The sequence below is a fragment of the Talaromyces marneffei genome, chromosome 8 (genome assembly GCF_009556855.1).
Source record: "Talaromyces marneffei chromosome 8, complete sequence".
Lineage (NCBI taxonomy): Eukaryota > Fungi > Ascomycota > Eurotiomycetes > Eurotiales > Trichocomaceae > Talaromyces > Talaromyces marneffei.
Window position 1 is genome coordinate 1,688,954 of NC_072355.1, and position 27,150 is coordinate 1,716,103.

Here is a 27,150-nt window from a genome sequence, read left to right on the forward strand (position 1 = left end):
GGACGGATTCTCGGGCTCAATGGGTCATATGTATAATAAGTTATATATTGGTAACTGAAAAGCCAAGTGGTATCTATATGCAGCTAGTGCAAAACGAAACAACGGATTCACATGAAATTCAAATCGGCTGCATTCGAATTATCAAACCATTCCCAGAGCATCATCTCATTTAGTGGAAAGCTTTGATAATCCGGTAGCATAGTGGCAGCATCTCCCATCGGTAACGAGACGCTATTCACAGCGTCGACGATTTGATCTCCTGACATGGAAGAGAATGGTAGCGGTTGACCAAGAGGATATCCCATTTGCTGAGTTGAAGGTGAAATGTTTGGCGGATGATGGTGTGGTATATACCCTTGTGCAAATGAGCGGGAGTCGTTGGGGCTGTAATTTCCAGATGTATGGTAAGATTGTAAGGACGATGGTTGTTGTTGTTGCTGTGGCGTGTGATAACTATCAGGTTGACCTCGGGCACGGGCGACAAGTTCGTGTAGAAATCTCCCATATAGAACTGAAGCTCCATTACGGTGGCGTGGAGTAGCTCCTATCCTTTCTAGGACGTCGGCCGTTTCTGTAATAAGATTCAAAACACTCGGCGCAAGTCGATTCTCATCCTGGTTGGTTGTTGCCAAGCCGAGACTCAGAGCCGAACAAGCAGCAAAGGCGATCATAATCACAGTATTATTCGGCATAGATTTTAGTCGCGACTCTCCCTGAATAGCTGTGCGCATGACGTTGAGTGCCGATGATAACGCTTCCGAGCGGAAGAACGACCGAACTTCGGTCGGGGCTGTTGGGTGGTTCATGACACTGCTGTATGTCGATAGTCGTGTATGTGTGACTAGGATCTCGACATATGGCGGTAGTGATTGTGCTATAACAACCATTTAGTTGGAACGTGATCTCTTCGGATTTTTAGGCACACCTACAGTCACCTTCGCTGATAGATAGAGCCCAGATGGCAAACCACGAATCATAGAAGCTTTCGATCATCGATTCGATTCTACTTTGTCAGATCCATTTCAATATTTGAATCTATAGTGAGAGGCACTTACGAGCGAGCAATGTTAATTCCATTGTCTGTTTTGCGATAGTCGTCGCATGCACGTCGTACCTTGCGAAGAAGCTCATCCTAGTAATAGTCAGGATATAGCACAACCTACAGGTTAACGAAGAAACGTACAAGATCCCTCCGTAGAATGGCCATAGAATTCATTTGCCCGTCTCGTGGATCTGCTATATCTCTGTCCGCTAAATGCCACTTGTCGCAATTTTCTAGAAGCGCCGTAACAGGTACTGAATAGCTTCGTCCGCGAGCCAAACATACACTATGATCGTAAGGTTTCTGCATTAAATGCAAGCAAATGGTGACTTACCCCCTCTCCACGACAAATAAAGCAATCCAAGTTCGTTCTCTTCGACGAAGCAACCTCCGGCCGTACTCTGAACTAGCCACCACGTCTTCAAACCCATCCATTGAAAGAGCTCTTCGAGCATCAATACAATCGGCTCTCGCGAACTGGCCTCCGGTTGTTGTTTGTAGCAACGTTGCTACTTTATTCAACGACAGATCAAGGGCAATGCTTAGTGCCATAGAAATGTACAAGCAGGTATCATCATCCCCGAGTATTCTGCCCGGAGCCATCCAGGGGACATTTGCCATGAATGCGAGAACAATCTCAACAGACCTATGACGGCGTGCAATAACGTTCTGTGCTAAGACCTTAACGTGGGACGAAAGTCGCCTCGAAAGAGCTTCTGTAGATGGCAGAAACGAAGCCGAGGCAGCCAAGATGGATGTAAATAAGAACGATGATTGTGCTCGAACAAATGATACCGTGTGAATAGCGGGGTCGAAGCCCCAACGGGTATGTGATAGGTGATCATAGAAACTAGGATTCTAGTTAGTCAGTTCACAGAGAGAACATAGGGGGGGTCGTACAAAGCAAATAGATTATTGGCGTCTTCAAAAGTGATTAGGCCAAGATCTACAGGGTCCAATTCCGGTCCAACATCTAGACTCGCCTTGATCGGTACAAAGAACGAGTCAATGGCCCGCACGGAATGGCTCATATACACAGTTCCGGGTGAGGACAATGAATTCGGTGAATTCGATGCATGATGTTGTGCAATCGCAGGCGGTATCAATTGCAAATCCGAAGCGCGAGCAAGTAACTGCAGAGGATTCTCAGCATCATCCAGTGAGAGACCGTCATCCGTGCGGAGTCTCGCGGCGAAGGGTTGCTGAGACTGAGACAGACCGGATATTGCATCACTTCTAGAAGAATCGGGCTGAACAATTTGTTTCCGATTAGCGAGCTGTCTTTGCGCTTTGTCGAGTAAGTCTTGTAAATGCGAGATGACTTTCACAGGATCGCCACCATCTGCGTCGTCCACTGGTGCATTTTTAGATTTCTTGATTGCCTGCTCAATTTGATGTAGAGCCTTGTCCACTCCTTTCCGCTTGCTATCTAGGATAAGCTGTCTGTCTGCAATGCTGAGGCTCGGTTCAGGTTTGTCAACTTACTTTTTAACTCCTTTCTGCCTACCCAGCGGATGGTTTGGGATAACACACTCCGTCCGGAACTGCGTGCACCGCTCGCACCGTATCTGGCCCGGCGCGCGATTACATTTCAACTTCTTACTGTGGCACAGGACGCATGCAGCCTGTTTGGTGACCCGCGGCTGTTGCGGCGGCGACTGGGACGTATCGGCCTGTAAGAGCTCCATGTGGACTGCCATACACGGAGCAGGTAATTCGGAGCAATGGACTCAATATGTAAGATTTTCGAGACGAGACTATCCATTTCAATAGAAACGAGGCGGCTGGTGGCTAAGATGTATTGCGTGAAGCATACCTGTACCTGCCGGCGCAAGGCTAGAGCGTGGCGAACGGAAGTGACATTATCCAGAAATGTACCCCACAATTCGACTCAGGGGAGTGAGTAGAATTAAACATGCAGAGTGGACTGGGTGTGGAGCAGACTGCGCCTTGATTGATTGATAGCCAGGGAGAACTAAGAAGTTAGAAGTTAGAAGAAACGATGTCGAGTCGGGCGTCGGAAGTCGGGGAGATGGCCGCCAACAACCTTCTTACACGGACAATTACGCTAACCCCGTTGTGGCCGTCAGCCTTCAGGCCCGCATTTCGCGGCGCTTCCTACTGTCAGTCTACGATAATTTTCTGTTGTTTTTGCTCATCACCAACATTGAATCATATTGAAGTCAACTCGAAATACTATCCTTGTATGCATGACTCTAGCATCGATAACGGTAAACAGCTAGTGTCGGGAGGAAATTTTATTGATTGCTATGCACTTTATATACTTTATTACAAGGCGCTCGACTTGCGAAACGATCCACGGCGAAAATCAATATGTACATAAAACTAACTCAGACTACCACTCGACGCCATTCAGCTTCAGTGGCAAATGGAGCATGCGAAACCTTTCATCCGTCGTCTTTGGAAGTCGACCGGCCCGGATATTCATCTGCAAAGACTGATGGAGTAATCGAGGAGCTGCTAATTTGGCATCCCGTTCTGTGCGCAGAGCCACAAAGTCTTGTTCCGTTATGCCGTCCTTAATATGTGCATTTTTCTGCTTGTGGTCCCGCACGCTTACCCAAGGCACCGGCTTCTCGCGCTCCGCGGGGGGATAGTCGTGGCCTGTCCATATCTTCACATGCTCTCCGAGTTCCAGGAGCTTTCGTCCGGAATTGTAGAGATTATTGGCACTGCCGCCAGGAAAGTCGCATCGGGCAGTGCCGATGTCCACATGGAACAGTGAGTCTCCGCAAAATACGTTATCTGAAGGAAGACGGTCAGCCGAGATGATCCTCAAATCGCAATCTTAATACATGACTTACCTCCAATCTTATAACCTAGGTGGTCGGGGGTATGGCCAGGAAGGTGAATAGCCTTGACTGACAAGTCACCAATTTTGAATATCTCATCGTCATAAAACAGAATGTCATATACATCCTGGTATTCTTCGGGTGGAACTCCGTATCTCTGTGCAAACCTCTCTTGCACTTGTCCGATCCGCTTTCCAATTCCAATGCGTGGCTTCAGGCCCTGATCCTTTGCTAGCCGATTTTGCAAATAGGACGCTGCGGTGATATGATCTGCATGGACGTGTGTCTCAAGAATCATATCGACCATGTAGTTGTTCTTCTTGGTGAGTGAGATTAAGGCGTCCGCAGAGTGCGTATTGATGGTTTGTGTGGATGCGTCGTAGTCCAACACTGGGTCGATGATAATGGCCTTCAAAGTCGATGGATCGGCAACAATATATTGCCACGTTCCTGTGTTGCTCTCAAAAATATCATGAATTATCGGTTCACCGCCGACTTTGGACGGCTGGGTGCTATATGGTTGTTGCATCTGGACGGTGTTGCGAGTGGTTGTAACTTTAGGACGAGTGCAACTGTCTTGAAATGGTTGTCGCGAAAACTTTGTCTTGTGAAGGTTCAAGGCCCTTGTTGGCGATTGTTGGCACGTCAAATTTGCCACAGAGTAGTTTCGTGTGAAAGAAAAAGCCACAAGTCGAGGACTGGCGACTTTGTCAAGGCTACGGCATAGAGGTGTCACGGTAGATAGTCGTAGAGACATGTTGAGAGGATCAAGATAGAGAAACATATGCTGGTGCATGAATAAGGCCCAGCCACACTTATATAATGGAAAGACATGGTTGCAGAGCTTAACTATATAGTAAGTTTGCCTCCAGCATCATCAGCCTCATAACATCCAATGAGATCCTCCTCGGGCATGTTGAAACGACATCCTCTGGCGACAGGGGATCTCTCCCAGTCGGCGATCCCAGACCCGCTTGCCGAAATGGTCGGCGATCCACTTTTGGGGCTTATTTATATTGCTATTGGCTGGATTGGGCCCGTTTTATCGGCGAGTCGGCCGAATCGCGTGGCTTAACCAGCCCACCTCTCCGAATCCAGTTAGCGCTATTTCCGAGTCGGCCGGGTTCTTCGTACTCTACCATAGTACCACACTCATTAGTTAGTATCCTCACACACCTCAAGTAGCCAGAATCAGCCTCTCAATTCAAGTTTGAGGATGTCTTCGTGCCCCTAAGATTGAATATCACGAAATGCTGAGAGTTGCAGCTAGGATCTCAGGACTGGAGCTGTATTGTAATTTGTAATTTGTACTCCATACGTACAGATCATATTACTACGTATTGCATTGAATCGGCCGACTCGGAGCCCCGACTACCAATAGATAACGGTCTTGGCAGTCACATGTCCTACCTTAAATGCCTACCAAGCCAATCAGGAGCCTGGAATATTGTGTGATCGTTCAGGGCAGGAACGATAGAGAGGAAAAAAAAATGGAAGGTGCTGCCCCACAAATAAGGCACGGCAGCAGCCAAAGAAATTTAAGAAAAGAACTCAGCTAACTACAAAGCGAATTCGTATATATATTGCTTTCCTATTCCCTCACCCTCTAGGCCCCTCCATCTTTTTTTTCCTTCTACTTCTTGTCACTCTTTATTTACACCTTTCCAACCAAAATGCTTATCACCCGCACGGCGACCGCCGCCGCAAAGGCGATCCCTTCTATTCGAAGCTTTGCAACAGCTTCCCCCGTCGCAACTGCTCGCAATCACAAAGTTGTCGTCGTCGGTGGTGGCGCCGCTGGTCTCGCCGTCAGCCATCAACTTCTTCGAAACGGTCAATTCTCCCAAGACGATATCGCTGTTGTCGACCCCGCCACATGGCACCATTACCAACCAGGATGGACTCTAGTTGGAGGAGGTTTGAAGACCAAGGAAGAGCTCAGAAGACCAATGGACAGCCTGCTGGATTCTAAGCTCAAGTTCTATAATGAAGGCGTGGCCACTTTTGCACCGGAGGATAATTCGGTCACACTAAGCAACGGCGGCAAGCTCAACTACGACCACCTTGTTGTCGTGCCTGGTATTAGCGTCAATTTCGACAGTATCAAGGGCTTGCAGGAAGCCCTCGGAAACAAGGACGCCCTGGTCTCATCGATCTACGGCTACGACTCCTGCGACAAAGTTTTCCCTACAGTGAAGAAACTCCAAGGTGGAGATGCTTTGTTCACACAACCCCTCGGTGTCATCAAATGTGCAGGTGCTCCGCAAAAGGTTATGTGGCTTGCTTTGGACCATTGGAAAAGAGCTGGACTCTACAACCCCGGAAATATCACCACTTCACCGATAAAGATTAGCTTTGCCACCAGTCTCCCTGGAATGTTTGGTGTTCCGAAATACAGTGCCAAACTCAACGAGCTGCGCCAGGAACGAGGCGTTGAGGGTTTGTTCCAACACGATCTTGTCGCTATCGAGGGCAACACTGCCGTCTTCAACCGCCTGGATAGCAAAGATCAGGTGACGAAGCACTTTGATTTCTTGCATGTCGTTCCGAAGATGGGCCCCCACGCGTTCGTCAAGAACAGCCCTCTAGCCGACCAGGCTGGTTTCGTCGACGTCAACCAAGCCTCTTTGCGCCACAACAAATATGGCAATGTGTGGTCAGCCGGCGACGCTTCAAGCCTTCCTACTTCCAAGACTGCTGCAGCTATTACGGCGCAAGCCCCGGTTCTTGTTCGCGGTTTGTTGTCGGTTATGGAAGGCAAAGAGCCTGAGGGCACATATGATGGTTACACCTCATGTCCTTTGGTGACTGAGTACGGAAAGGTGTTGCTTGCTGAGTTCAAGTATGGCGGTGAGCCAAAGGAAACGTTCAACAGATTGTTTGGCATTGACCAGGTAGAGCCTCGCCGTGCCTTCTACCATTTGAAGAAGGATTTCTTCCCTTGGGTATATTACAATGCCCTGGTGAAAGGAACGTGGGCTGGTCCTAAGGGTTTCATCAACTAGACTTGACTCCTTCTTAAATTTGTACATATATTTGACGAGCTGTTCAAAAATTTAATTAATCGACGGAATCGAAAATACCCAAATTTTAGCATTTAATCTGATACAATCGTTGTACCTAGGAGTCTACCTCAACTAACCAGCTATCATCAAGCTTGGATAGTATGAGGATGGCCATGATGATGACCATGATGCTTGTGTCCATTGCCCAAATAATGGCTAACTTGACGTTTCTGTCTGTTGCTAACGTCGTTCTGGACATCAACTTGCATCTCATCCTTATCCTTATCCTCATCCTCGTCCTCATCAACATCGACCACATCCACGTCAGGCCACTCCTCCCAACCGTCCTCCCACAACTCATTTAATGCCCCCTCCTTTTGCGCTGGAGACATTTTCGGATTTTTCATAATCCTTTCCCACTGCCACATTTCCTTATCGTTCAACAAGCACTCATCCAACGCCTCTGAGATCTGATGAGCATCAATTCCTTCTCCGATAAAGACGATTTCCTGTCTACGATCTCCCCACTGACCAGCAAAGTCTCGCTCAATTGACTGGATAATATCCTTATCATCGGGCCATATCTCACGGGGAAGCTCGCAGAACCAAACTCCGCCGCAGCTAACGGTCAGGATACCACCGGCTTGGCTCCATTCACCAAACTGTAGACTTCGAGTTGCAAGCCAGAAGAATCCCTTGGACCGGAGTACGGGACCAAAAGCTGGGTGCACTTTTTTGTTTTCTAGAATCACAGATGGTTCGAGCTGATCGAAATCGGCAATTACCGATCCCTTATCATCTTCTTCTGCTTCGTTCATCTCCTGGTCGCCATCGCCATCCTCATCGTTAACGTCTTCGGGTGTCTCGTTTTCGCGGCCCTGGAGTAAAATGAACTTGTCATGGAGGAGGGCAAAGAGTCGACGAGGGTGGAAAGGTCGTCTCGCCGAGTAAACAAAATTGTTGATGCCGTACCTAAATCTCGTTAGCGATTACATCAATATTCAACGTATTCAAAAAAAAAAAAAAAAAAAAAAAAAAAAAAACGATAAACGACATACTCAAGAGTCTCCGGCTTTGGTGCAAGTTTCTTCTTTCCATCTGCCACATTCATCATCGTCATCTCATGCAGACTTCTCAACCATCCAGCCCCAGAAGCCGCCTTGACAAAATCAAATTTACCAGTCTGCACAATATCCGCGACATTCACTTTTGAATAACTCGTCTCGATGACTTTGGCATCTGGATTGAGTGATTTGACAAGTTCCCGAATTCGTTCACGGACTTTCTCATCCACGCTATCGATCTTGTTCACAATGATTACATCGGCAAACTCAATCTGATCAACCATCAAGTCCGAGATGGTCCTTTCATCTTCGGCTGCAATCTCATCGGATCCGTAACGGTCAGATAAGAACTCGGCGGTATGGAAGTTGGAGAAGAGATTAAAAGCATCAATGACGGTGACGGTTGTATCCAGTTTCGCAAGTTTTTGTAGACCACCTAGTTCCGCCCTTGAATGCGATTTGGTTAGTACATGCGAGCCCAAGAAATAGCTACGACATACACTTCCTCCAGAATCCTCCTTTCTTCCTGCCCAGTGCTATCCAGCTCCTCGGGATCAAGCTCCATCATGGCCGCAGTGAACTCTGCAGTAAACGTTTCTGCAACTTGCATAGGCTCACTAATTCCCGTGCTTTCAATAACGACGTAGTCCACCATACCTGGTGAGCGAGCCAGACGAGCAAGTTCACCGAGTAGGTCACCTCGAAGAGTGCAGCATATGCACCCGTTTTGTAGCTGGATCAGCTTTTCCCGAGTCTGGGAGACTTTGTGGTTTGAAATAAGGGCAGCGTCGATGTTGAGACTGTTGCAATCAGATTTTCGTATATTTCACCAGGTGCAAGGCCAACTACTTACGAAGCCATATCGTTGACAATTACGGCAATCTTGAGGCCATGATCGGGAGATTTGAGTATATGCTCAAGAAGCGTGGTTTTGCCGCTTCCCTGTTAATTTCATTATGTCAAAATTCAAGTCGGGACAAGTGAAGTTGGAAATAGCTACCAAGAACCCTGAAAGAAGGGTGACGGGAAGAGGTTTGATCTCGCTGTTCATCTCCATTTTTTCTGCTAACCGTGAAAGATTCGAGGATACTTTGAGAATACTTCGTACGTCGAAAAGAATACAGCCAAGTACGATATGTGGAGATCCTTATATTAGAGAAAGAAGTCTCAAATGCACACACGTCTACTTTTCTTGAGCACAGAGCCCTAAGCGAGCCCTCAAGGTCCTAGAAATCTCAGATACAGTCAAGCACATCTCAAAACGGTAAGATCGATGCCCCGACTCTTATAGAAAAGGAGTACTCCTGACAAATTCCAATAATTTCATAGGTTCCGTATTGAATGGCCTGGAGCCACAGAGACATATTTGGACGACTTTCTTGCAAGGTACTTCATTTGGTAATTTCCTTTTCGGGAAGGCTGGGTGTGAGTTAGGTCTTCCGTCTGGCCACCAAGGTACACGTTGTACCAGAGTAATTCCAGAATCAACTCCTCACGGCTGGTAAAATATACGAGGAAGTCTGGAAGTTCCGTCGTCGAATACTAGTCAGATGTTTATTCTTCATACTTGGTGTTTAATCATGATCATTGGACGTTGATATAAGGCCGAGCCACCGAGTCATGTTGATGACAATGGGCCAACACCATTGGTACAAGCTGCTTCAGAGTGCACAAATGACTTGACTTTGATTTACTAATATCGTAACCATACAACATCACATAGCTATTTATTGATCCTCTGGACATGATATCGCTCAGATTCATCCAGCATGGCTATTGTCCAATGAAAACGTCGGATTCTTCTACTTCCAAGTGGCCAATCATATTGCGTTCGGATATCAGCACAGCAGAACATCGCAGACCTCCGGCCGGCCGGCGTCTTCCGTCCGTCGAAGCTGAAGCTGTGACATCTATAAAATCCTGGATGACTCCACCATCTACAACTTTTTTCCTTCTCCCATATCAGACAAGGAACTCTGGAAGTTTGAAGCAAGAAGTCCAAAAGAGTACTACCAAATAAAGCACCATGGCTGTCACCGCAACTGTCCAACCTTTGCCCGCTGCCAAAGGATCCGCCATTGATTTCGGGTCCATAATTACTGGAGTTGATCTCGAGAATCTCTCAGGTAAGTAAGATAAACAACTTATTCAGGATGAAATGGATACACTGTTAGTGTGATGCGAAGAATAAATGGGAGCACTCCGGGGATCGGTAACCTCCTAGGGTAAGTGGCAAGGCTTTTTTTTCCTATCGCCAATTGATTGAAGACGAGTAAACGAAACTAACCACCCATGTCTATATAGACGAGGATTTCCAGTTGATCTACGATACCTTATACCGTAGTAGTGTCGTCGTCATCAAATCCAAACCCGATGTTTCCGCCAAAGCGCAATACGAGCTCACCCGTCGTTTTGATCCTTCGTCGACCGCTTATGGCCATGGCAAAACCATCGATGCCAAACGCAGCATTCTGCATCCCGACCTTAAGACAGTCCCCCATCAACCACAAGTCCAGGTTATCGGAAACGGGTTCATCAAGGAATACGAAGGCTTGAAGGATATCACTCTGCGCCATCCACACCATCGCACATTTCACCGCGAGGCCATCCCCGATGAGGATGATCTTGATTATACACGATTTTATCGCTGGCACATTGATGCGGCGCTGTATGATCTAGACCCGCCGTTCGTGACCACTCTGCTGGCTGTGTCGCTGCCGTCAAAGCGTCGACAGACTCTCCGATATGATGACGGCTCCGGCGATGAGCTCGATGTCTCTCTGGGCACGACGGCATTCGTTAGCGGATACCAGATGTACGATCGCCTATCCGAAGAAGACAAGGAGTTTGTGCGTACCAGCAAGATTGAGTATGCGCCTCATCCATATATCTGGATGAGCGGTGCACGCTCTCTGCCCACTGGGTTGGGTCTCTATTCCGAGGGCCGGGAACTTGCCCAAAGCGAGTTACCTCCCATCGACCCCAGGAAGATCAAAATTTTCCCGATGCTATGGAAAAATCCCGTAACGGGCAAATTGGCTCTTCAAGTTCACCCCTCCGCTATCAAGAAGATTCACCTAAAAGACGGCACGGTCATCGATGATCTTGAGAAAGTTCGTGATATTGTGTACCGTTTGCAGAGACCGGGTATCAGCCCGCAGTATGTTTATGCACACGACTGGGAGGAAGGTGATATGGTGTTGTTTAACAACCGTGGAGTATTGCACTCTGTCGTCGGCGCTTTTGCTCCGGACGAGGTACGGTTGTTCCGGCAGTGCAATTTGTCTGCCAGTCAGCCTCCTGTGGGACCTTGAACGGCACTCGTCTGAATTTTATGTTTTTATGAGATCATATAGAGTATGTAGAGGGCTTTTCTTGCAGTTATTGCACCGGAATCGAGTTTACGTCTTACAATGCCATCATTATCTATTCTTCCGTGGCACTTCTGGCCTCGGAGGTTTAAGAAACCATTTTCTCGTGTCACAAGCACAATCAGGTTTGCTTCAGTAATGGGTTATTTCCTAGATCGGAAGTGTTTTCCATTCCGGGAAAGCCCTACACTAACCACCGAGACAAAGAAATTGTTAAAATGTGGTTTCAAATGAGCTTGCGAGACCGGTTGACGCCACAACTTTAAACAAAGAAAGCTCAAACAATTGGCTTGTGTTGCCCCAACGGCGCGATGAGGCTGTCCCACGAGGCATAAATGGTTTCAGGCTTGCCCATTTTGATTATACGTACAATCATTGCGCGGCTTCTAGCATTGTTGGCCACTCTAATAAGATATACATTATCCACATCGTTTGAATCCTCATCCCGTTTATTTCTTGGTCCCATTTCCAAACAAAGACTTTCAACATGTTTGAGTATAACAGCCGTGCCATCTTACCAGGCAGCAAGGTGTACAACGAGACTCTTACTCAGGTAGTTTCCCTAGCCTTGGGAAACCAAAAGATTAATGCACATTACACACCATTGCACTGAGTTTTGTGATACCTATGAGTAACTCCAAAAATAATGGCTTCATGACTAGTTACCCATCTACTTTGACCACTACGTGGCACTTGTCTGGCTCTTATCAAGCGGCTACAGTTGAGGCACTGCCCACGACAATACGGCGCAGAAGGATACTACTATAGAAGTTATTGTACGGATATGATGAAGGAGTCGACTGTAAGATATAAAATATTGACTTTGGCGTGTACATCGGTACTTTTTCTGTTGAGGTTATATTCAACGCTCTGCATCACGACCTGCTAGTTCAAAGCTTAATGCAGTAGCCGCTATATCGTTGAACGTGTAATCGATTCCATGAACATTGAACCAAAGGTGAGCAAACAAACTCCATCTATTCACCAGGTGATCCATCTACTAACGCGCCTTAGATGTGTCGCTGGAGTGAGGTTCTCTACGCCTGTGGACATATCAGGCGCATCGAACGTATAACCAGATGCCATCCTCGCGCAACCTGTGCGATAGATACGCAAAACCCTCGGCAGGTCGTCATCACCCAGATGTTGGACTATTACTGTGATGAATGCTCATATCCATCACCGCCGAGTAGCGAGGACGGTAAATGCACTCTTTTTACACTTTTTCCATGAACTGTAAAGAAAATTTCTCATATTGATAGGCTTTTATTGATGCCCCACGATGACATACCTACTGGTCGATACGATTGATAACGAAGGTGTTTAATGACAAATGACATACGACGAAATTACTTTATACCTACGGTGGATTGTTTTTTGTTAGGCGGATGATCAATCTAGCGTTCTGTTTCCCCCTTGCATTTTTCAGGCTATTTTTTCAACGCTCGTATTTGAGATTTACTGTTCCGTTCACTTTGTGGTATCTCCTGTGGAATTCTGAATGATCTTTGCATCTTCGGATATTTAACATAGCTTCGTGACAATCCTTTAATATTGACCTTATAATTGAAGTCCTCGATCCTGAAAATCATGATCTGCAGAAAAGGCGTGAAGCCCAGCTATCATATCAAAGTCAAGATCCAACATTAGTCCCTCCGCTATTGCAATATTATAAATGTCCTCATCTATGTTTCCAGTCTGAATTTGTGGGTGCTCCGAATTTGGAAATTCAGTAGTTACAGAGCCCTTGCTCGATCCAAGCGCATGCCGAACAGAAAGGGCCTTGTCTCTGAGCTTGCGAAGGACACTCCACTTCTGACCGAGTTCTGGCGCGCCTGGCCTTTCTTCCAGCTCAAAAGACCGCTCCACTGCACTCCATGCCCTCTCGGCGCTTTCCGACTGAGGACAGACACACAAGGACCAGAGAACATGAGTCAGCCCACTGTATTGGATGTAGGTACTGCAAAGCCATTGATAGTTCATTGAAAGTTCATCTGTTTTCATCAAAATGCAAATTTCCAAACCTTTAATGGCATGAGTCAGAGATTCATTGCAGACAAGGTCAGATGGGTTCTCTGCTGATCGGCCTTTGAGATATTGCTGGCAGACCATAGCTTCCATTTTGACGATTTGCACTTGTCCTAGCAAAAAAGCGTACCTCTGTATAGGCACATTAGTATCGAAGTACTGAAGATATTTCTCTTGCATCCTCTCTTTGACGTCCTTCAGAATTTTCTTTAGGCGTGTCACTTTGTCGTTGCCATTCGGACCCTGACTGATGACGTGATGAAGTTCTTGCATGGCTCGATTTGATTCGATAGAAACGAGGGACAAAGAAATTTCGGTTGGTCCTTCTTTGGCCTCGGGAGGATGTTCCATATCGGCGGTCAAGTCTGTATCATTTATATTGAGGGGAAGCTTGGTGTCAAAACAACGGTTTCCGTAACCACCGGTGATAATCCCATGGTCCTCTGCCACTCGACCATCAAGAATCATAACATGCCACCATAACCGACGGCGAATCTCGCATTCCAGGGGGGAGAGTTTGAAATGCTCGCCATCACGGTGAAGTCCAATACACTGCGATGCACGAACTACGAGACCGTTCAATACCCATCCAGATCGTCCACTGTTATGGCTCCGGTGGCACATCTAAAAACGTGAGAATTAGCGACGACTGGATACAACTCAATCAATATAGAAAGACATACTAGATACATTGACATGGCTTGTATGGAAGCTATGGTGGGATAATCCAAAAAGTCGGCCATGTGAAGGCTCAATTCAAGGCCACACTGATAGGCATTCAGCGCCGACTGCCGATCTTGGCCTAGTATCAGATAGGTCTCTGAGTCATCTATACTTGTCACGGCTGCAAAATATATTGAGAAGATAAGAGCGCTGAAGTCTGCGGATGTCTGTGTAGGGTTGTTCACAGCAGCGAAAAAGAGTGGCTGGGTAGTTGGGATGTGAAGCAGCCTCACGATGGGGTTGACATTGTTTAACCACACGTGCCACAACCGCGTAGCCTGCATCTTTGTTGGATAAAGCGTGGAAAGATTTGTTGAAGATATGCAAGGGTTGGAAATAAGGCCTCGGATTCCAAATGTAGGTCGTCGTTTTTCCAAGGTGCTCGCACTGTTCGGTGTGCCAATTGCCGACTGGAGTTCGCTTTCCTGATGCAAATTAGATCAGTTATAAAACGAGTAAACCTAAGCAGAGATAAATACCTTTTCTAATACTTGCGATAACAGGGCCTCGTTGATGTATCGAGTGGTTGTGCCATCTTTTACAAGAAACCCTTGATCTGAGTCTAGATGTAGGTGTTCAGACGGTGCGCTCTGATTGTTGTGGTTGCCAGTTTGGAGAATCGAACCCCCAGGCGAACCTGATGGTAGGTCTTCCGAAGATCTAGTATCATCAAGCTGGCCGGTATCCTCCTGGACACGAGGCGGTTCAGCAACTCCTCGCAAGGCTCTCTCCAACTTATCTAAGCGAGCATAAAGTTGCGATTGTTTCCCTTTTTGAGAACGGCGCTTGGTCTTTTCTGGACCAGGATACCGACATTGCACTCCAACTTTAGTGCAGGCAGAGCATGGCACTGCTTTGTTACAACGGACTTTGCGCTCATGGCATCGAATGCATGATCGTTCTACATTGTAGCGTCTGACAAGCGGCGGCCGGGTTTGGGATGAGTCAATCTGGCTACTAGAAATAAATTGCGACGACATATCTGCGCAGATTAGCCTAGAAGAAGGCACGATCTTGGTTGTTCAAGCGGAGTATGATATGATATCTCGGGGGGTCGGCCGTTCGGCCGTTCGGTGGATGGGCATCAGGGACGATTTGTCAGGACCCAGGACTCGGAAATAAGTTAAGTTACAGCATAGCAAGAGGTGGCAGTGCCCCCATGCCCATAATACCCGCACATAATTGTGGTACGTGCTGCAAAATTGATGAATGACTCCGTTATGGTCCGCTATTTTAGTTCAGCTGAGACGGGGTTAACACAGCCAATTAGAAAGTACAGATCCTCCCTTATTTGTGAGCCCTGTCTTATGGCCGAACAAGGCCTAAGTGTTTGCCAAAAAAATCCTCACTGTCTCTGCAAACAAGAAGGCATCTACACAATCTACAAAAAAAGAAGATTTACATACAACAGTTAGGATTCGCTGGTGGTCACCCACCCAACTACTAACCAACCGGCGTGTGGCTTAAGTACGGCTGAGCGGACGGGAAGCCCTGTTTTCCACACCCTATGGTCGTATGTGCTAGCAATGCAATTTGAATGGACTATGAATCCAGTTGGGCTCGTCTGCAGTCATGCTATGCTATGTTGGTGAGAACATCTACGTGGCAGAGGTAGTTGATATATAAGAAATGGGATGGGGTAGATATTTGGGGGTTGTATGTATCTAAGGTACTAACAGGTCTTGTATCCCCAAACGAAGTATGCGTATATATCAATTGATTGATGCTTTCAATGTTGCTATGGCCGTATAGAAAGGCGGGTTGTGCCGATATATATACCTAGTTAGCTATCTGTCAATTGATTCAATTCACCAACAGACCAGTGGAGCAAATAGGTTTCATAAAGTAGTTTTGATTGGGGAAAGTCTGTAACGCATGCTATCTAGGTAACCTTCTATAGTCTAACATCGAAGTGGAGTTTTTTACAAGAGCTCTTCACAAAGCCATCCATTAATACAGGTCAAAGCATCCCAGGGACAATTAGAATTTGGCCACCAACTTATACCCGGTTTGATGCAATCTAGCAACAAACACCAATGTTGTTCCGGCCATAATACAAACACCAGAGAAGATCTTCATACCAGTGTAAGAGCCATTATCGTGCTGAAGGATAGCCCCGGCAATCGGGTTGGTCGTCAAGCCGCCAATTGAAGCGAACAAGAATGCCAGACCGGTGCGGTACCCGATGACTTTAAAATTTGGTGAGATTTTGACGATCAAATTCGCAATCAGCGAGGCATATGCTCCGGACGTAAAGCCGAAAATGACTGCAAAGGCAATCACAGCCGCATTGCTGCTGGCAGGAATCCAGAGAGCGAGAACCAAAATTCCGGATACATAACATACGAATGAGAAGATGTTGTATGCCCCTAAGGTATCGGCTAGGGCACCGGCAATTAATCGTCCAAAGAGACTGGAGATAGGTGGTACTGGTTAGCATACCCCTGGATATTGTGAAAAATGATATAGTGCAGAAAACATACCTCCCAGCGTTCAGCATGGCAAGCAAATACTGAGCGAGATTCGGATCCATCCCTGTTCCAAGAGCCTCGACGACAACATAGTCGACTGGGATAAAAATGCCAAAAGTTAGAAGAAGAAATCCACAAATGACCACAACTGTATTGAACTCCCGGAATGGCTGCACCAATTCCTCCCTTGTCATAGACCGAGGCTGTGGAGGAAAACGAGACTTAATGGTCAAGTTGGAGATGGTGAGAAGACCAAGAATCATGAATGCAGCAATGCGCATTGACCAGCCATATCCGACTTGGACAATCAGCTTCTGAACCATTATAGGAAAGATGATTCCACCAATGCTAGAACCACTAGCAGCGATACCATAAGCAATACCACGCTTTTTATCGAACCAACCCGGTATAACGTTGAGTGCTATGAAAAATATTGTTGTTAGTGACTCGGCCCTATGAACATCACGTACATGGACAAACGTACAAGGTTGAAAAACTGTCGCAACTCCAATAGCACTAACAACTCCTTGGGAAAGCAGAACTTGATAGTACTGTGTGGATATGGAAGTCATCATAAGACCAAATACATGCAGCAATGATCCGACCAAGAGCAAGTAACGTGGCCCGTATCGGTCGTAGAGTTGGCCGATGATAGGGCCCTGGATCAGGTACAAATGTTAGTATTTTCAGCGATACATTGTCAAGGTATCTAGAGGAAGTTATTTGCGGCAACCTACCGTGGCAAACATGAAGAATATTTGTAACGATGGAATCCATGCGATTGTGCTAGATGAATATTGGTTTAAGAGTGTTGACTGGTAATAATTCTGAAAGGTACCAACACCTGAACATCGATCAGTATTACGGACTTGGACAGTTGGAATTCATCTGGCAACATACTATTAATCCATCCAAAACTGCAAAATAACACACACCACGACCCAGCAAGGACCGACCACGCAGTTAAGCCTCCATCCGGTGCTGGGCTTGGTATCCATACCGGCTTTTCTTGAGGTGTGTTTTGTTCCTGTTCTGTCTCAGCACCTTTTTCGAGACTGGGAGCCAGTTGGCTCTCCAGTTCCCCCTGAGTAGACGAAGAATCGGTTGACATTCTCCTCGTACTCAACTGGACTTTAATAGGAAATATATTTGTGCACTTTCAAGTGAGTCGCTAGATACCGGACACTGAATGAGAGAGAAATTGTATCCTTGACATTTATGGAAGAAGTCGTCCAGTGGTTCTTATAATAATATAGGCTACGTCGGTTCGGCCGTTCGCGAACTGCCGGCACCGGTGGAAAACGCTAAGTCGGACTTAAGAATTCCTCAGCAACAACCTCAATAATACGTAGCAAAATGGAGAGATCAATTCAAGCCTCTGAAGGATTCATGGATCGTAATGACCCGAAGCTACCGATTTTAACTAGAGACTCACATCTTGATTGGTCGGAGATTAGAGTCGCTAAATCAAGACCGATCTGCCGTATTGCTCCCATGCTTTGGTGAAACCCTAAGGCATCAACACGAATTCACATGAAGGCTTATTTCCGTCGTGACTTCTGTTCAATTATCCAGACGAAATTTAAATTTTAAAACAATCTGTCTTCAAGGTTCTAGAGCTTTTCAGTCCTGGGCCCCTCTCCCTGTTCTGGTTGTTCGATGTATGTAACAATGTATGTACTAGGCAGTTGGTAACCTTGAAATGCAAGCAACCAACATTAAAACCCAAATTTAGAGCCACGTGGAAGAACAGGACACACAGGAAGCAAATCATTGGGACTAAATTACTGTCGAACTCGCTTTTCAAGTCTGAGTCATCATGAAGTGATTGTGGAAGGAGCATTGGCTGTTGTATGCCCGCACTCTTAGGCAAGGCCACATTATTATTGACCGGTGAATTCGTCGATCCATAGATTCCAGAGCACTGAAAATAAAACTTGTAAATGACAAAATAAATTGTCTAATCTGCTACAGCTATATACTTAGAGTTTGATATCACGTGGCATTCAAACCCTAACACCAACCATTTATATTTGTGGCATATACTGTAATCGTCTTTGAGATTTGTTCGAATACCCCCCAGATATTGGGTGTTATGTACAAAAAGATAGTAAGGTATGCAGAGTAATGAACCATTTCGTATAAATATCCATCTCGCCGGTGGAACAAATATAAAAGCAAGTTGTGTATCTTGATACATACAAACCTTATTTAGATCAAACTTGATTGATTAGGAAGTAGCATATGCTCATATTGGAGGGATGCAGGATATTCATAGATGACTTCAGGATCATATATGAAGCTAACAACATCCCATACGCTCAAATAAATGCCGACTTCTATCCACATGCAAAATAAACCAAGTTATTTATGCAGTGGAACCAAAAGATGTAGCGTCGAGAGGCCTCCGAGGGAGATCGACAGTCTTTTGTACTACCAGTATGTTGATTCTGAAGCCATGCATCTTGAGTTCGCTAACTCGAAGTGTGAAAATGAAAACCCATAGTATAAGTGAAGCGTCACTGGCAAGCTGCAAATAATACTCGATGTCATATGGTACTCTGTTCGACATTTGAGATGTTGCTTGAGTGGTGGGTTTCGCATATAAGCTTATCGAATCTGAGGAAGGGTGAGAACGTTGTTTGAAGCGGAAGCCCCATCTAGTTCTAACCCCAGAGAAGAGCACAATAGTGCAGAAATGAATTGATGCTGACTTACCATATAGTATCCATAAAATCCATCCTGTTACCAGCGATCCAAAGCCGCCGAAAGTGTATAGTAACCTCATGAGGGCTCTATTATTGATTGGAGTGCTCATATTTGTTGATAGATGTGATTTTTGCTTTGTAGAAAAAGGTTATAACAAACTGTCTTGATTGTTTGTTTAAAGGATAATTGAATTAATGTTGTCAATTCGGTTCAGAGAAAGACATATATACGACAAAGCGGACTCCGAACACTATTGGTAATTTCCTCGCTTTATAATTGACGCAACAATCGGAAATATGAGCCTAATACGGCGCAGCCACTGAGGAACAACATGATTATAAGCAACTCTCGTGATTGTTAACTATATGATGTTGAGCAGCAGTTAGATCAAGTCCTACTGCATGAATTATGCAGGAAAGGATAGTCGGCTCTGATTCTTGCTTTCCTTTACTCTTTACGTCGAACAACACTGAATATCAATACGGAGATTATCACACCGATCAAAAAATGAGACTATGCGCCGAAAATATCGGATGAAAATCTAAAAGTCCTATTGGATAGTGAACTATAAATTAATTATTGACTTTTCTAGACTCAATTACATGTAACTACATTCTATTTACGCCAAAGCGCAACGCATTGCACAATGTGCAACTCCATTTCTGCAAGAGTCAAGAGCAACACCTCCAAAAAGCACATTAAATATATTGGCTTGCAAATATCGTGAACGCATAACAATTAATTCATTAAAAATTGTCGACGAAATGTCAATGGACATACGGCGATCAAAACAGGCAGAAAGCTCCAGCGACGATTCCTAGTCCTAGGACAACGTCTCGGATACCTGGGCTGCTGACAAAAGCCTGTCCTGTGTAAGCTGGATTGGTTGCCGTGGTCGTACCGGTTCCGGCAGATGTTGATGTAGTAGGGTATTTCCAGGGGATCGACACAGTGCCAGTTGTCAGCATGGAGGTCGCAGTGGAGTTCCTAATGATGCTCGTGGCGCTCGCCGATGGAGTTGAAGTCACGGAGCGAAGACTTACGCTTCGACTTGGCATCGCACTGCTGCTAGTGCTGTTTATTGTCACGGCGCTCTCACGGAACCAATTTCCTGCAACTGGCTTACCCAGACCAGTATCGTTGATAAAGTCAAGAAATGGAAAGCCGACTCTTGTGTAGAGGTTGCTGAGATTCAATGGCAAGAAAGATGCATATTCTGAAGGAACTTCGAAATGTGCTTGCGGCTGCTCAAAGAGAAGAAGGCTATAGTTGTGCGCTGGACCAGATGTTGGCTCGGGGTTAATGTAGGGAGCAAGAATTGTCCAGCCTTCTGCTCCATCCGCCGTAACGTTGACATATAGAGTGTGTAGGGCTGGATATGTAGGATCTGTGGCATTGGTCGATGGGTCTACCATGATGAAGACATATTTCCCTGTGCCATTTTGTGAAGGGGTAAGAGATGGGACATCAGGTACAGGTGCGTTCTCGGTATCTGTATTCAAGATAAAAGAATACGATGAGCAAAACTGGATAGAATTTTCACACCAGTCTGGGCGGTGCTGGAATTTCCTTACCGCTGGAGTAGAGGCGTTGTCCAGGTTTCACAGCCAAATACGATTTCTTTGCGCATCCCCAAGATGACAGAGCATATTTGACATGAAGGGTCTTTTTTGGATTTCCAACTGCGGTTAACTCTTCTGGAAGGTTGCCATAAGAACAGTTCTTTGCAGCAGACAAGGCCGAAAGACCAAGTATGAAAGCTGATGATAGCGTCGACTTCATATTGATGGTAAAAAGTTATGCAATGCTCCCCTAATTTACTGGTGTTAGAGAATGTTGTTCTTCAATATTCTAGGGAAAAGTTTTCGCCTTGAATTCGGGCTACTACGTCAGCCTTTATACTGACCGGTGCCAATGCGACCTGCGGAGAGCTGTGTTTGTGCCGTTAATCGAGAGACTTAGCTGTGGGCTTATGACCTAACCAACACAAGACCCGCTCGTATGTTAGTACGTCTGTGATGTAGATTCTAGAAATAGAAACCAGCAGGTTCTTTACACTCATCGGAACAATCAAATACTTCGATCTGCTTCCCAACAGCCAACTAGACAATGCGATCAAACTATTGGAACCGAGGGAGGAAGTGGCACATTTAGAGCGGAGATGGCTTACCCTTGCAAACTCTATCATACTAGAGCCAAGAATGTATTTCTAGCGACGATCATGAAATTTTATAGATGAGAGTTTCTCTACAAGGATTATATCTACAAAGAGCCCTCGTTCGATCCTTTTATAAGGCTTCTACTTCGCGATTCAACGAAGGAAACCGATGATTGCCATTGAGTAAGGTCGGGAATCCCTACAATCTCGCAAGACTCCCTAGAACTACATGCTACGCAACTAGTGCGCGTATAGCCCGGTGCAAATCAAGACCAACACCGCGCACAGAAAACAAGCTCTTGATAGGTTAGCTTGGCAACAATCGCTCAAGGTGAAGCTCGAACCATGTCAATTTTGCAAGCCTGTCTTCCGAAACTAGGCGGTTCACTGGCCAAGGCCCAACATTGCAACTATCTACTATTTGTTGCTGGGACTACGAGTACATAGCCCTAAAGACGAGTGATGATCCATATGACATCACTGACCCTCGCAAGCCGGGGCTGTCATACTTCGAAAGTTAGACAATGCATCTCGTTGGAAGTGGAGCTAAATGGCTATTAGGGCTCAAGCTATGGCTAGGCTATCAAGATTCAATCATTGCTTAAAAGGCGACCGAATACTGAAGTATAATGTAGAGGGTAACCTTACATCCAATAAAATACGTATGCCCAAGAGTTCGTAAAAAAGAAACTGCAAAAGCGGCCACTGCCAGCGTTCTGTTTTCTCCTTGTTAACTTGCTCCATCAAATTTGGTTTGGCAGTTGCAGGCCATTGCAAAAGTCCTGCTCGTCATCCTGCTCAATCCAACATCTCTCTAAAGGCCGTATTGGTATAGGAAACGGCAGGTTCGGGGGTCCTCGCTGCGCAAATGATGTAGTTGTCCAGAGCGCGGGAGCGAAACCCAGCCTCGCAGGAGACGAAATAATACTGCAGTAAATCCTTCAGCTAGGTCACTCAGCAATATATTTGAGTCGGTAAAACATACCAGCCACATGCGTCGAAATGCTTCAATGTCCTCCCCAGTTGCAGAAGGGTACTTCCTCATATAATTCGCCATGATCGTGTCCCAGTTCCGTTGGAAGTTATTTCTCCACGCAAGGAGAGTCTTTCCGTAGTGAGGACCGATATTTCTCACATGAGTAATTTCTAAAGTCCCTTTTGATCCTTTGTGTAGAGCTTCAGTCAGCGAATGGATAGAAGGCAAGTAGCCTCCTGGGAAGATGTATCGTCCAATGAAAGTATCCACTGGTGATCTTGACTCATGCATCTTATGCTCTCAATTAGCATGGATTATTCCTAGGTACGCATTGAAGACAAGAAGGCCAATGACCAATATTACGGAAGTACTTACCTTGTTGGTAAATGTAATGCCGTCGATGACAAGCACGGCCGTTGTGGGATTCAATAAACGTGAAATGGTCCTGAAATATTCGTTAAGGTATTTTCGACCTACATGCTCGAACATGCCGATAGAAACTATGCGATCATAGCCAGATTCTGGCACAGGAGTTGTTCGGTAATCACAAAGGAGCACGGAAACAAGATGTTGAAGCTTTGCTTCCTTGACCCTGTTTTCTGCCAATGACCTCTGCTCACTGGATAATGTTATACCGGTCACTCGACAAGAATATTTTTGGGCTGCTTTGATCATTACATCTCCCCATCCGCAGCCGATGTCCAGTAGATGATGGTTTGAATTAAGATGTAGCTTTTTGAGTAGGGTGTCCACCTTTCGTTCCTGGGCTGTTTGTAGTGTTTCCGCAGGGTCTGTAGTCCAGTGGGCGCAACTATAGTTCATATCGGGCGATAAGAAAGCAGCGAACAGTTCATTGGATGTATCATAATGTGCCGACGCGTTAAGCCGTGCTTGCTGGACATCATTCGAGGGACTCCAGAACATTCGAGACAACCGTTGACCGGCTTGTAATATAGGGTTTCCAAATCCTAGGTAGTCTTTATTTTTGAAGTATATCTATATCAAAGAGTCAATGAAGATATTCTTAATTAATATCAGCTCCTTCCAGCTTCGACAGGAAGTTCCATACGTTGAAGATCCTGCTCAAATCCGCACACTCGATTTCCTGTAGCATATAAGCCTCGGACGTCCCCTAAATTTTTATCAGGAACCCAAGCTTGACAGTAACAAGGTCGCAGAATACTTAAAAACAACTTACCAGATCCAATCCTGTGCAGAATCTCGTCCAAAAGTTGGGGTTTATCACATAAATCGTAGCGTTCAACTCATCGGGTACCGCTGTGTCTTTTTCGCCAACGACGATTATTGTGTCATCTTCATATCGACAGATAAATGTGGCTCGACCTTTTTTAATCTTAGCCAACGACTTGACAACCCAATGTTGTGCGTATGATTGTATCCAGGTTGGATGCTTAGCGTCAACCATTTTCTGCTGTGTGTAATTATTGATAAAGTCTGTTTATAGGATCTCTTATATTTTGGGAAACGATGAATGACGGTGTTAAAATTTAAAATGGGAAGATAAAACAAAGACAAACCGCTTACAAACTTTAGGTAAGGTAATCGATAGCTCCTCATGATCGTCATCGAGCTAATTGTGTGTATTATGCAGTGCCAGATGTGAAAACATGCAGGAATATATCATATCACCACAGAACACTCTTATTAACCAGTCGTATCAGTTGAAATCTGACTCTACAGTATATTTGCAGCTTACATTGGCCAATCTACTTTCTCATATTACATGTGACCTAGTTAATGGGTGTTACACTTGTCTAACAGAGTTTTGCGCCAGCCACACACCTATCAAACATTGCTTTTTTTTTTCGGCGCGAAAAATGTACTACCGGTAGGTACTCCGTACACATCACTGGCATTTCAAGCTCCGACCAATACAGAGTTGACAGGACTATTGAAGATCTCCCCTAATTTACCTGATGAAATTCACTTTAAGAATGGTTATAAATCGACACCAATATCGCCATCAACGCCCCTTAGGCCAATACCAGTATAAGTTATAGACTAGCTCAGATATCGGTATTAACAGAAGATCCGAATTGCGCTGGCTCGTAGATGTCCGAATGGAAGATAGTACTTGAAAAATATTCCTGTTTAGAAATGATCGAGCTAAGAAAAGCTCGGAAACCTCGAATGCGTCTTTTTGGCCGCCTCGGCAGGTTATAAATATGCAGTGCAATCCTATCATATTCAACCTTATGACCTGGGTGAAATGTAAATGATTTCAACAGGCAGATCTTACAGAGCTGTCAATGAGTCATTTACCGGTAACCATTGTCATTTTTAGCAATGAAGGTCCGAGTTTCTATCTCCAACAATGTAATTTCAGAGAAGGTGGACGGCTTGGGCAGTGAAAGAATGTAACAACGACGACAGAAAACGTTACTTGATATCCCATCTAGCATTTAGATACAGTAATAGGCGATGACTTGTGGTAATATTTCTCTCTGTCTTCTGATGACTTCAGAATGCATTTCTAAATAACTATAGGATGGCTAATCTCCTTATGAAGCCATTGCTAGCAAGGCGCATAAGTCTTTATGAATTTCTATACAGCCACATGTGGAAGCAAGATATTTGAGAGAGGATTACCGGTATTCCACGTTGGTCAACTTGTTACCGGTACAATTGACCCCAACAGTTGGATAGACTTTCTCGCTACCTGTTTTGATCCCATTAAATTAATCTATCTTGAAGTTTAACAAAGCATTTCTATGGTAAAAATCTTTAAGAAAGTTGATGGAATACAAACATTAAACCGTATAATCCATGAACAATATGCTTTGACACTCGCATAAAGTGAATAATTCGGTTGTCATGATTCATGATAATCGAAATATCTGAGAACAAACCAAATGTTATCTCGCCCGATCCATAAGAGTCTTGAGACATTTGACCATCATTGAAACCGTAAGAATCGTATACCTATCTTCATACATTATAAAACATCCATGAGCCACGGCGACCGTTTTGAGTTCAAGCGCCGTTGTCAGGTACATGTCTAAAAGGCTCATATGCACTTGGTGTGACATGGGCTTGGTATCCGCCCAACATAGGCTCACCAGGACCATCGTATCCCGTATAGGCAAACGCCACACGTTCATAAGTAGGTGCCTTTTCCACAATAATGTATTGACCGGATTTAGTTCGGGACTGTCCTGAGCAGCAGCATGAAGTGAAAGCCCAGAACATGCCGCTGACGAGAGAACAAGCAACTGCGAGCCATGTAAATACCAAGAGAAGAGTACCGATCATGGAGCGTACTTGATATTCCTTTAGTGAGGTGGTGAATACGCCGTCTAATGTAATGAACAATGCCGTGGCTGTAATACTAGCTAAGAGTGTGAAGATGGTGGAGACCTAAATGTAAAGATATCAGTTAGTCCCGATGTTGGGACCGCACGTGAAATCGATAGATGAAAATGTGTACTCACGCCAGAAATCAAGCTTGTTAACAAACTTCCAATGCGACTGAAGAATGCCGAAATCGCCACCAGGATTTCGACAAAGGTGGCGGCAAATGCAATAACATAGGCTACGAACATCCATGTAGAAGCCTTTTCATATGCCTTGAGACCATCTTTAAGGGCGTCTGGAAGAAGAGCTTCGGCTCCCGTGCCATTGAGTCCCCAGACCGTTACTGGATCGAACCAGAACATAGGCTTTGCAGGAGAGCAGTAGTCCACGATATAGTCGCCATTGCTGGTCTTGTTTCCTGCACAGTATCCCAAGAATCCGATATCATAGAAATCGCGAATTTGGGACTCCGTCTCAGCTTTCTGGAGGTCGGATAGAAGATCTTTTGCTTCAGTGAGGTTTTTCAGGGCCAAAGAGGCCATTGAGGAGAGCTGAGAGGACACATCTGGATCTGTGAGATTGGCAAGGTCAACCTGATTGCGCAAAAGATAGTTAATTGGCACTCTCACTCTTTGATCAATTTACTCGGACGAAATTACTGACCCTAACGAAGTATAGCTTGTTTCCTGATTTTTGCTTTGTATAGACGGAACTAATGATGACCGTGGAGAGCCAAGCTAGAGATGCGATTGTCAAGAGCCATGGTATAAGGACTGCGGCTACTCGGCCTAATCTAGCCATTGTAGTTTTGAAGCCGAGTTCAAAACGTTGAATAAAATCTTGAAGAGATATAAAAGACGTGATTGGAAGAAATGATGACTGATTCGAGTCTGGTACGAGTTTTGGAGTTGGCGTATGGATGAGATTGGAATATGAGTTTGTTGTATTCTGATAAAGAGTAATCAGGAAACACACTCAAGTATATAGCAATTCTCGTACACGCGCAACAGCTTATCGACCACACAGAAATTGTATTATCTCAGCATAGTGTACGGATATAGCGCGACATCTAGACTCCGCTTTCTTTAATTAGGGCACTGCGAGGCTGAGAATTAACCCACAGGATCCCGCTATGCTACCGGTATATTAACTAACAAACGGGGCGAAGCGTAAGCATAGCACACCCGTGGCTTGCCTAGTATGTTTACCTCTTAATCTAAACATATTCAAAGCATGACCTGGAATGAAAATTGTTGGGTGTGGTTATTTTCTGATTTGCAAAATTAACGTGCTGTCAGCAGCTAACTTGAAAATCGATATTACACCGTCTAGTTCTCAAGGCAATAATACAGCTTCAACTATGGTACATCTGCAGCATTGTTTCACTATCCAGACAACTCAAACTCTGAGTACCATGGTTGAATAGCAGAACGTCGCTGTATACGTAGTAATTTTGACATGGATTTAACCCGATA

The 27,150-nt window shown here is 45.3% G+C and overlaps 11 protein-coding genes across 11 annotated transcripts; 3 read left to right on the forward strand and 8 right to left on the reverse strand.

The window, feature by feature from the left end:
- Positions 1-107: 107 nt before the first annotated feature.
- Positions 108-2,730, reverse strand: EYB26_009977 (uncharacterized protein; the record flags this gene model as incomplete). Its single annotated transcript, XM_054269222.1, has 7 exons — positions 108-874; positions 930-1,003; positions 1,056-1,132; positions 1,184-1,328; positions 1,377-1,892; positions 1,943-2,467; positions 2,528-2,730. The coding sequence occupies 7 exons, from the start codon at positions 2,728-2,730 to the stop codon at positions 108-110; spliced, it is 2,307 nt and encodes a 768-aa protein (XP_054125197.1).
- Positions 2,731-3,398: 668 nt separating this feature from the next.
- Positions 3,399-4,612, reverse strand: EYB26_009978 (uncharacterized protein; the record flags this gene model as incomplete). Its single annotated transcript, XM_054269223.1, has 2 exons — positions 3,399-3,808; positions 3,868-4,612. 2 exons carry the CDS (start codon positions 4,610-4,612, stop codon positions 3,399-3,401), a joined length of 1,155 nt encoding a protein of 384 aa, XP_054125198.1.
- Positions 4,613-5,528: 916 nt separating this feature from the next.
- On the forward strand, positions 5,529-6,860 carry EYB26_009979 (uncharacterized protein; the record flags this gene model as incomplete). Its single annotated transcript, XM_054269224.1, has 1 exon — positions 5,529-6,860. One exon carries the CDS (start codon positions 5,529-5,531, stop codon positions 6,858-6,860), a length of 1,332 nt encoding a protein of 443 aa, XP_054125199.1.
- A 146-nt stretch (positions 6,861-7,006) lies between these two features.
- On the reverse strand, positions 7,007-8,981 carry EYB26_009980 (uncharacterized protein; the record flags this gene model as incomplete). The annotated part of the gene is made up of 5 exons (XM_054269225.1): positions 7,007-7,832; positions 7,919-8,371; positions 8,425-8,724; positions 8,778-8,866; positions 8,925-8,981. 5 exons carry the CDS (start codon positions 8,979-8,981, stop codon positions 7,007-7,009), a joined length of 1,725 nt encoding a protein of 574 aa, XP_054125200.1.
- Positions 8,982-9,950: 969 nt separating this feature from the next.
- On the forward strand, positions 9,951-11,238 carry EYB26_009981 (uncharacterized protein; the record flags this gene model as incomplete). Its single annotated transcript, XM_054269226.1, has 2 exons — positions 9,951-10,050; positions 10,229-11,238. 2 exons carry the CDS (start codon positions 9,951-9,953, stop codon positions 11,236-11,238), a joined length of 1,110 nt encoding a protein of 369 aa, XP_054125201.1.
- Positions 11,239-12,235: 997 nt separating this feature from the next.
- EYB26_009982 (uncharacterized protein) lies at positions 12,236-12,568 on the forward strand (the record flags this gene model as incomplete). The annotated part of the gene is made up of 3 exons (XM_054269227.1): positions 12,236-12,253; positions 12,310-12,496; positions 12,558-12,568. The coding sequence occupies 3 exons, from the start codon at positions 12,236-12,238 to the stop codon at positions 12,566-12,568; spliced, it is 216 nt and encodes a 71-aa protein (XP_054125202.1).
- Positions 12,569-12,855: 287 nt separating this feature from the next.
- EYB26_009983 (uncharacterized protein) lies at positions 12,856-15,026 on the reverse strand (the record flags this gene model as incomplete). Its single annotated transcript, XM_054269228.1, has 3 exons — positions 12,856-13,947; positions 14,007-14,471; positions 14,526-15,026. The coding sequence occupies 3 exons, from the start codon at positions 15,024-15,026 to the stop codon at positions 12,856-12,858; spliced, it is 2,058 nt and encodes a 685-aa protein (XP_054125203.1).
- Positions 15,027-16,026: 1,000 nt separating this feature from the next.
- EYB26_009984 (uncharacterized protein) lies at positions 16,027-17,628 on the reverse strand (the record flags this gene model as incomplete). Its single annotated transcript, XM_054269229.1, has 5 exons — positions 16,027-16,459; positions 16,530-16,938; positions 17,002-17,176; positions 17,255-17,361; positions 17,418-17,628. The coding sequence occupies 5 exons, from the start codon at positions 17,626-17,628 to the stop codon at positions 16,027-16,029; spliced, it is 1,335 nt and encodes a 444-aa protein (XP_054125204.1).
- Positions 17,629-20,011: 2,383 nt separating this feature from the next.
- Positions 20,012-21,008, reverse strand: EYB26_009985 (uncharacterized protein; the record flags this gene model as incomplete). The annotated part of the gene is made up of 2 exons (XM_054269230.1): positions 20,012-20,718; positions 20,801-21,008. The coding sequence occupies 2 exons, from the start codon at positions 21,006-21,008 to the stop codon at positions 20,012-20,014; spliced, it is 915 nt and encodes a 304-aa protein (XP_054125205.1).
- Positions 21,009-22,182: 1,174 nt separating this feature from the next.
- EYB26_009986 (uncharacterized protein) lies at positions 22,183-23,786 on the reverse strand (the record flags this gene model as incomplete). Its single annotated transcript, XM_054269231.1, has 5 exons — positions 22,183-22,311; positions 22,370-22,651; positions 22,736-23,356; positions 23,430-23,492; positions 23,559-23,786. The coding sequence occupies 5 exons, from the start codon at positions 23,784-23,786 to the stop codon at positions 22,183-22,185; spliced, it is 1,323 nt and encodes a 440-aa protein (XP_054125206.1).
- Positions 23,787-25,354: 1,568 nt separating this feature from the next.
- Positions 25,355-26,476, reverse strand: EYB26_009987 (uncharacterized protein; the record flags this gene model as incomplete). The annotated part of the gene is made up of 3 exons (XM_054269232.1): positions 25,355-25,738; positions 25,813-26,268; positions 26,339-26,476. 3 exons carry the CDS (start codon positions 26,474-26,476, stop codon positions 25,355-25,357), a joined length of 978 nt encoding a protein of 325 aa, XP_054125207.1.
- Between the last annotated feature and the right edge of the window lie 674 nt (positions 26,477-27,150).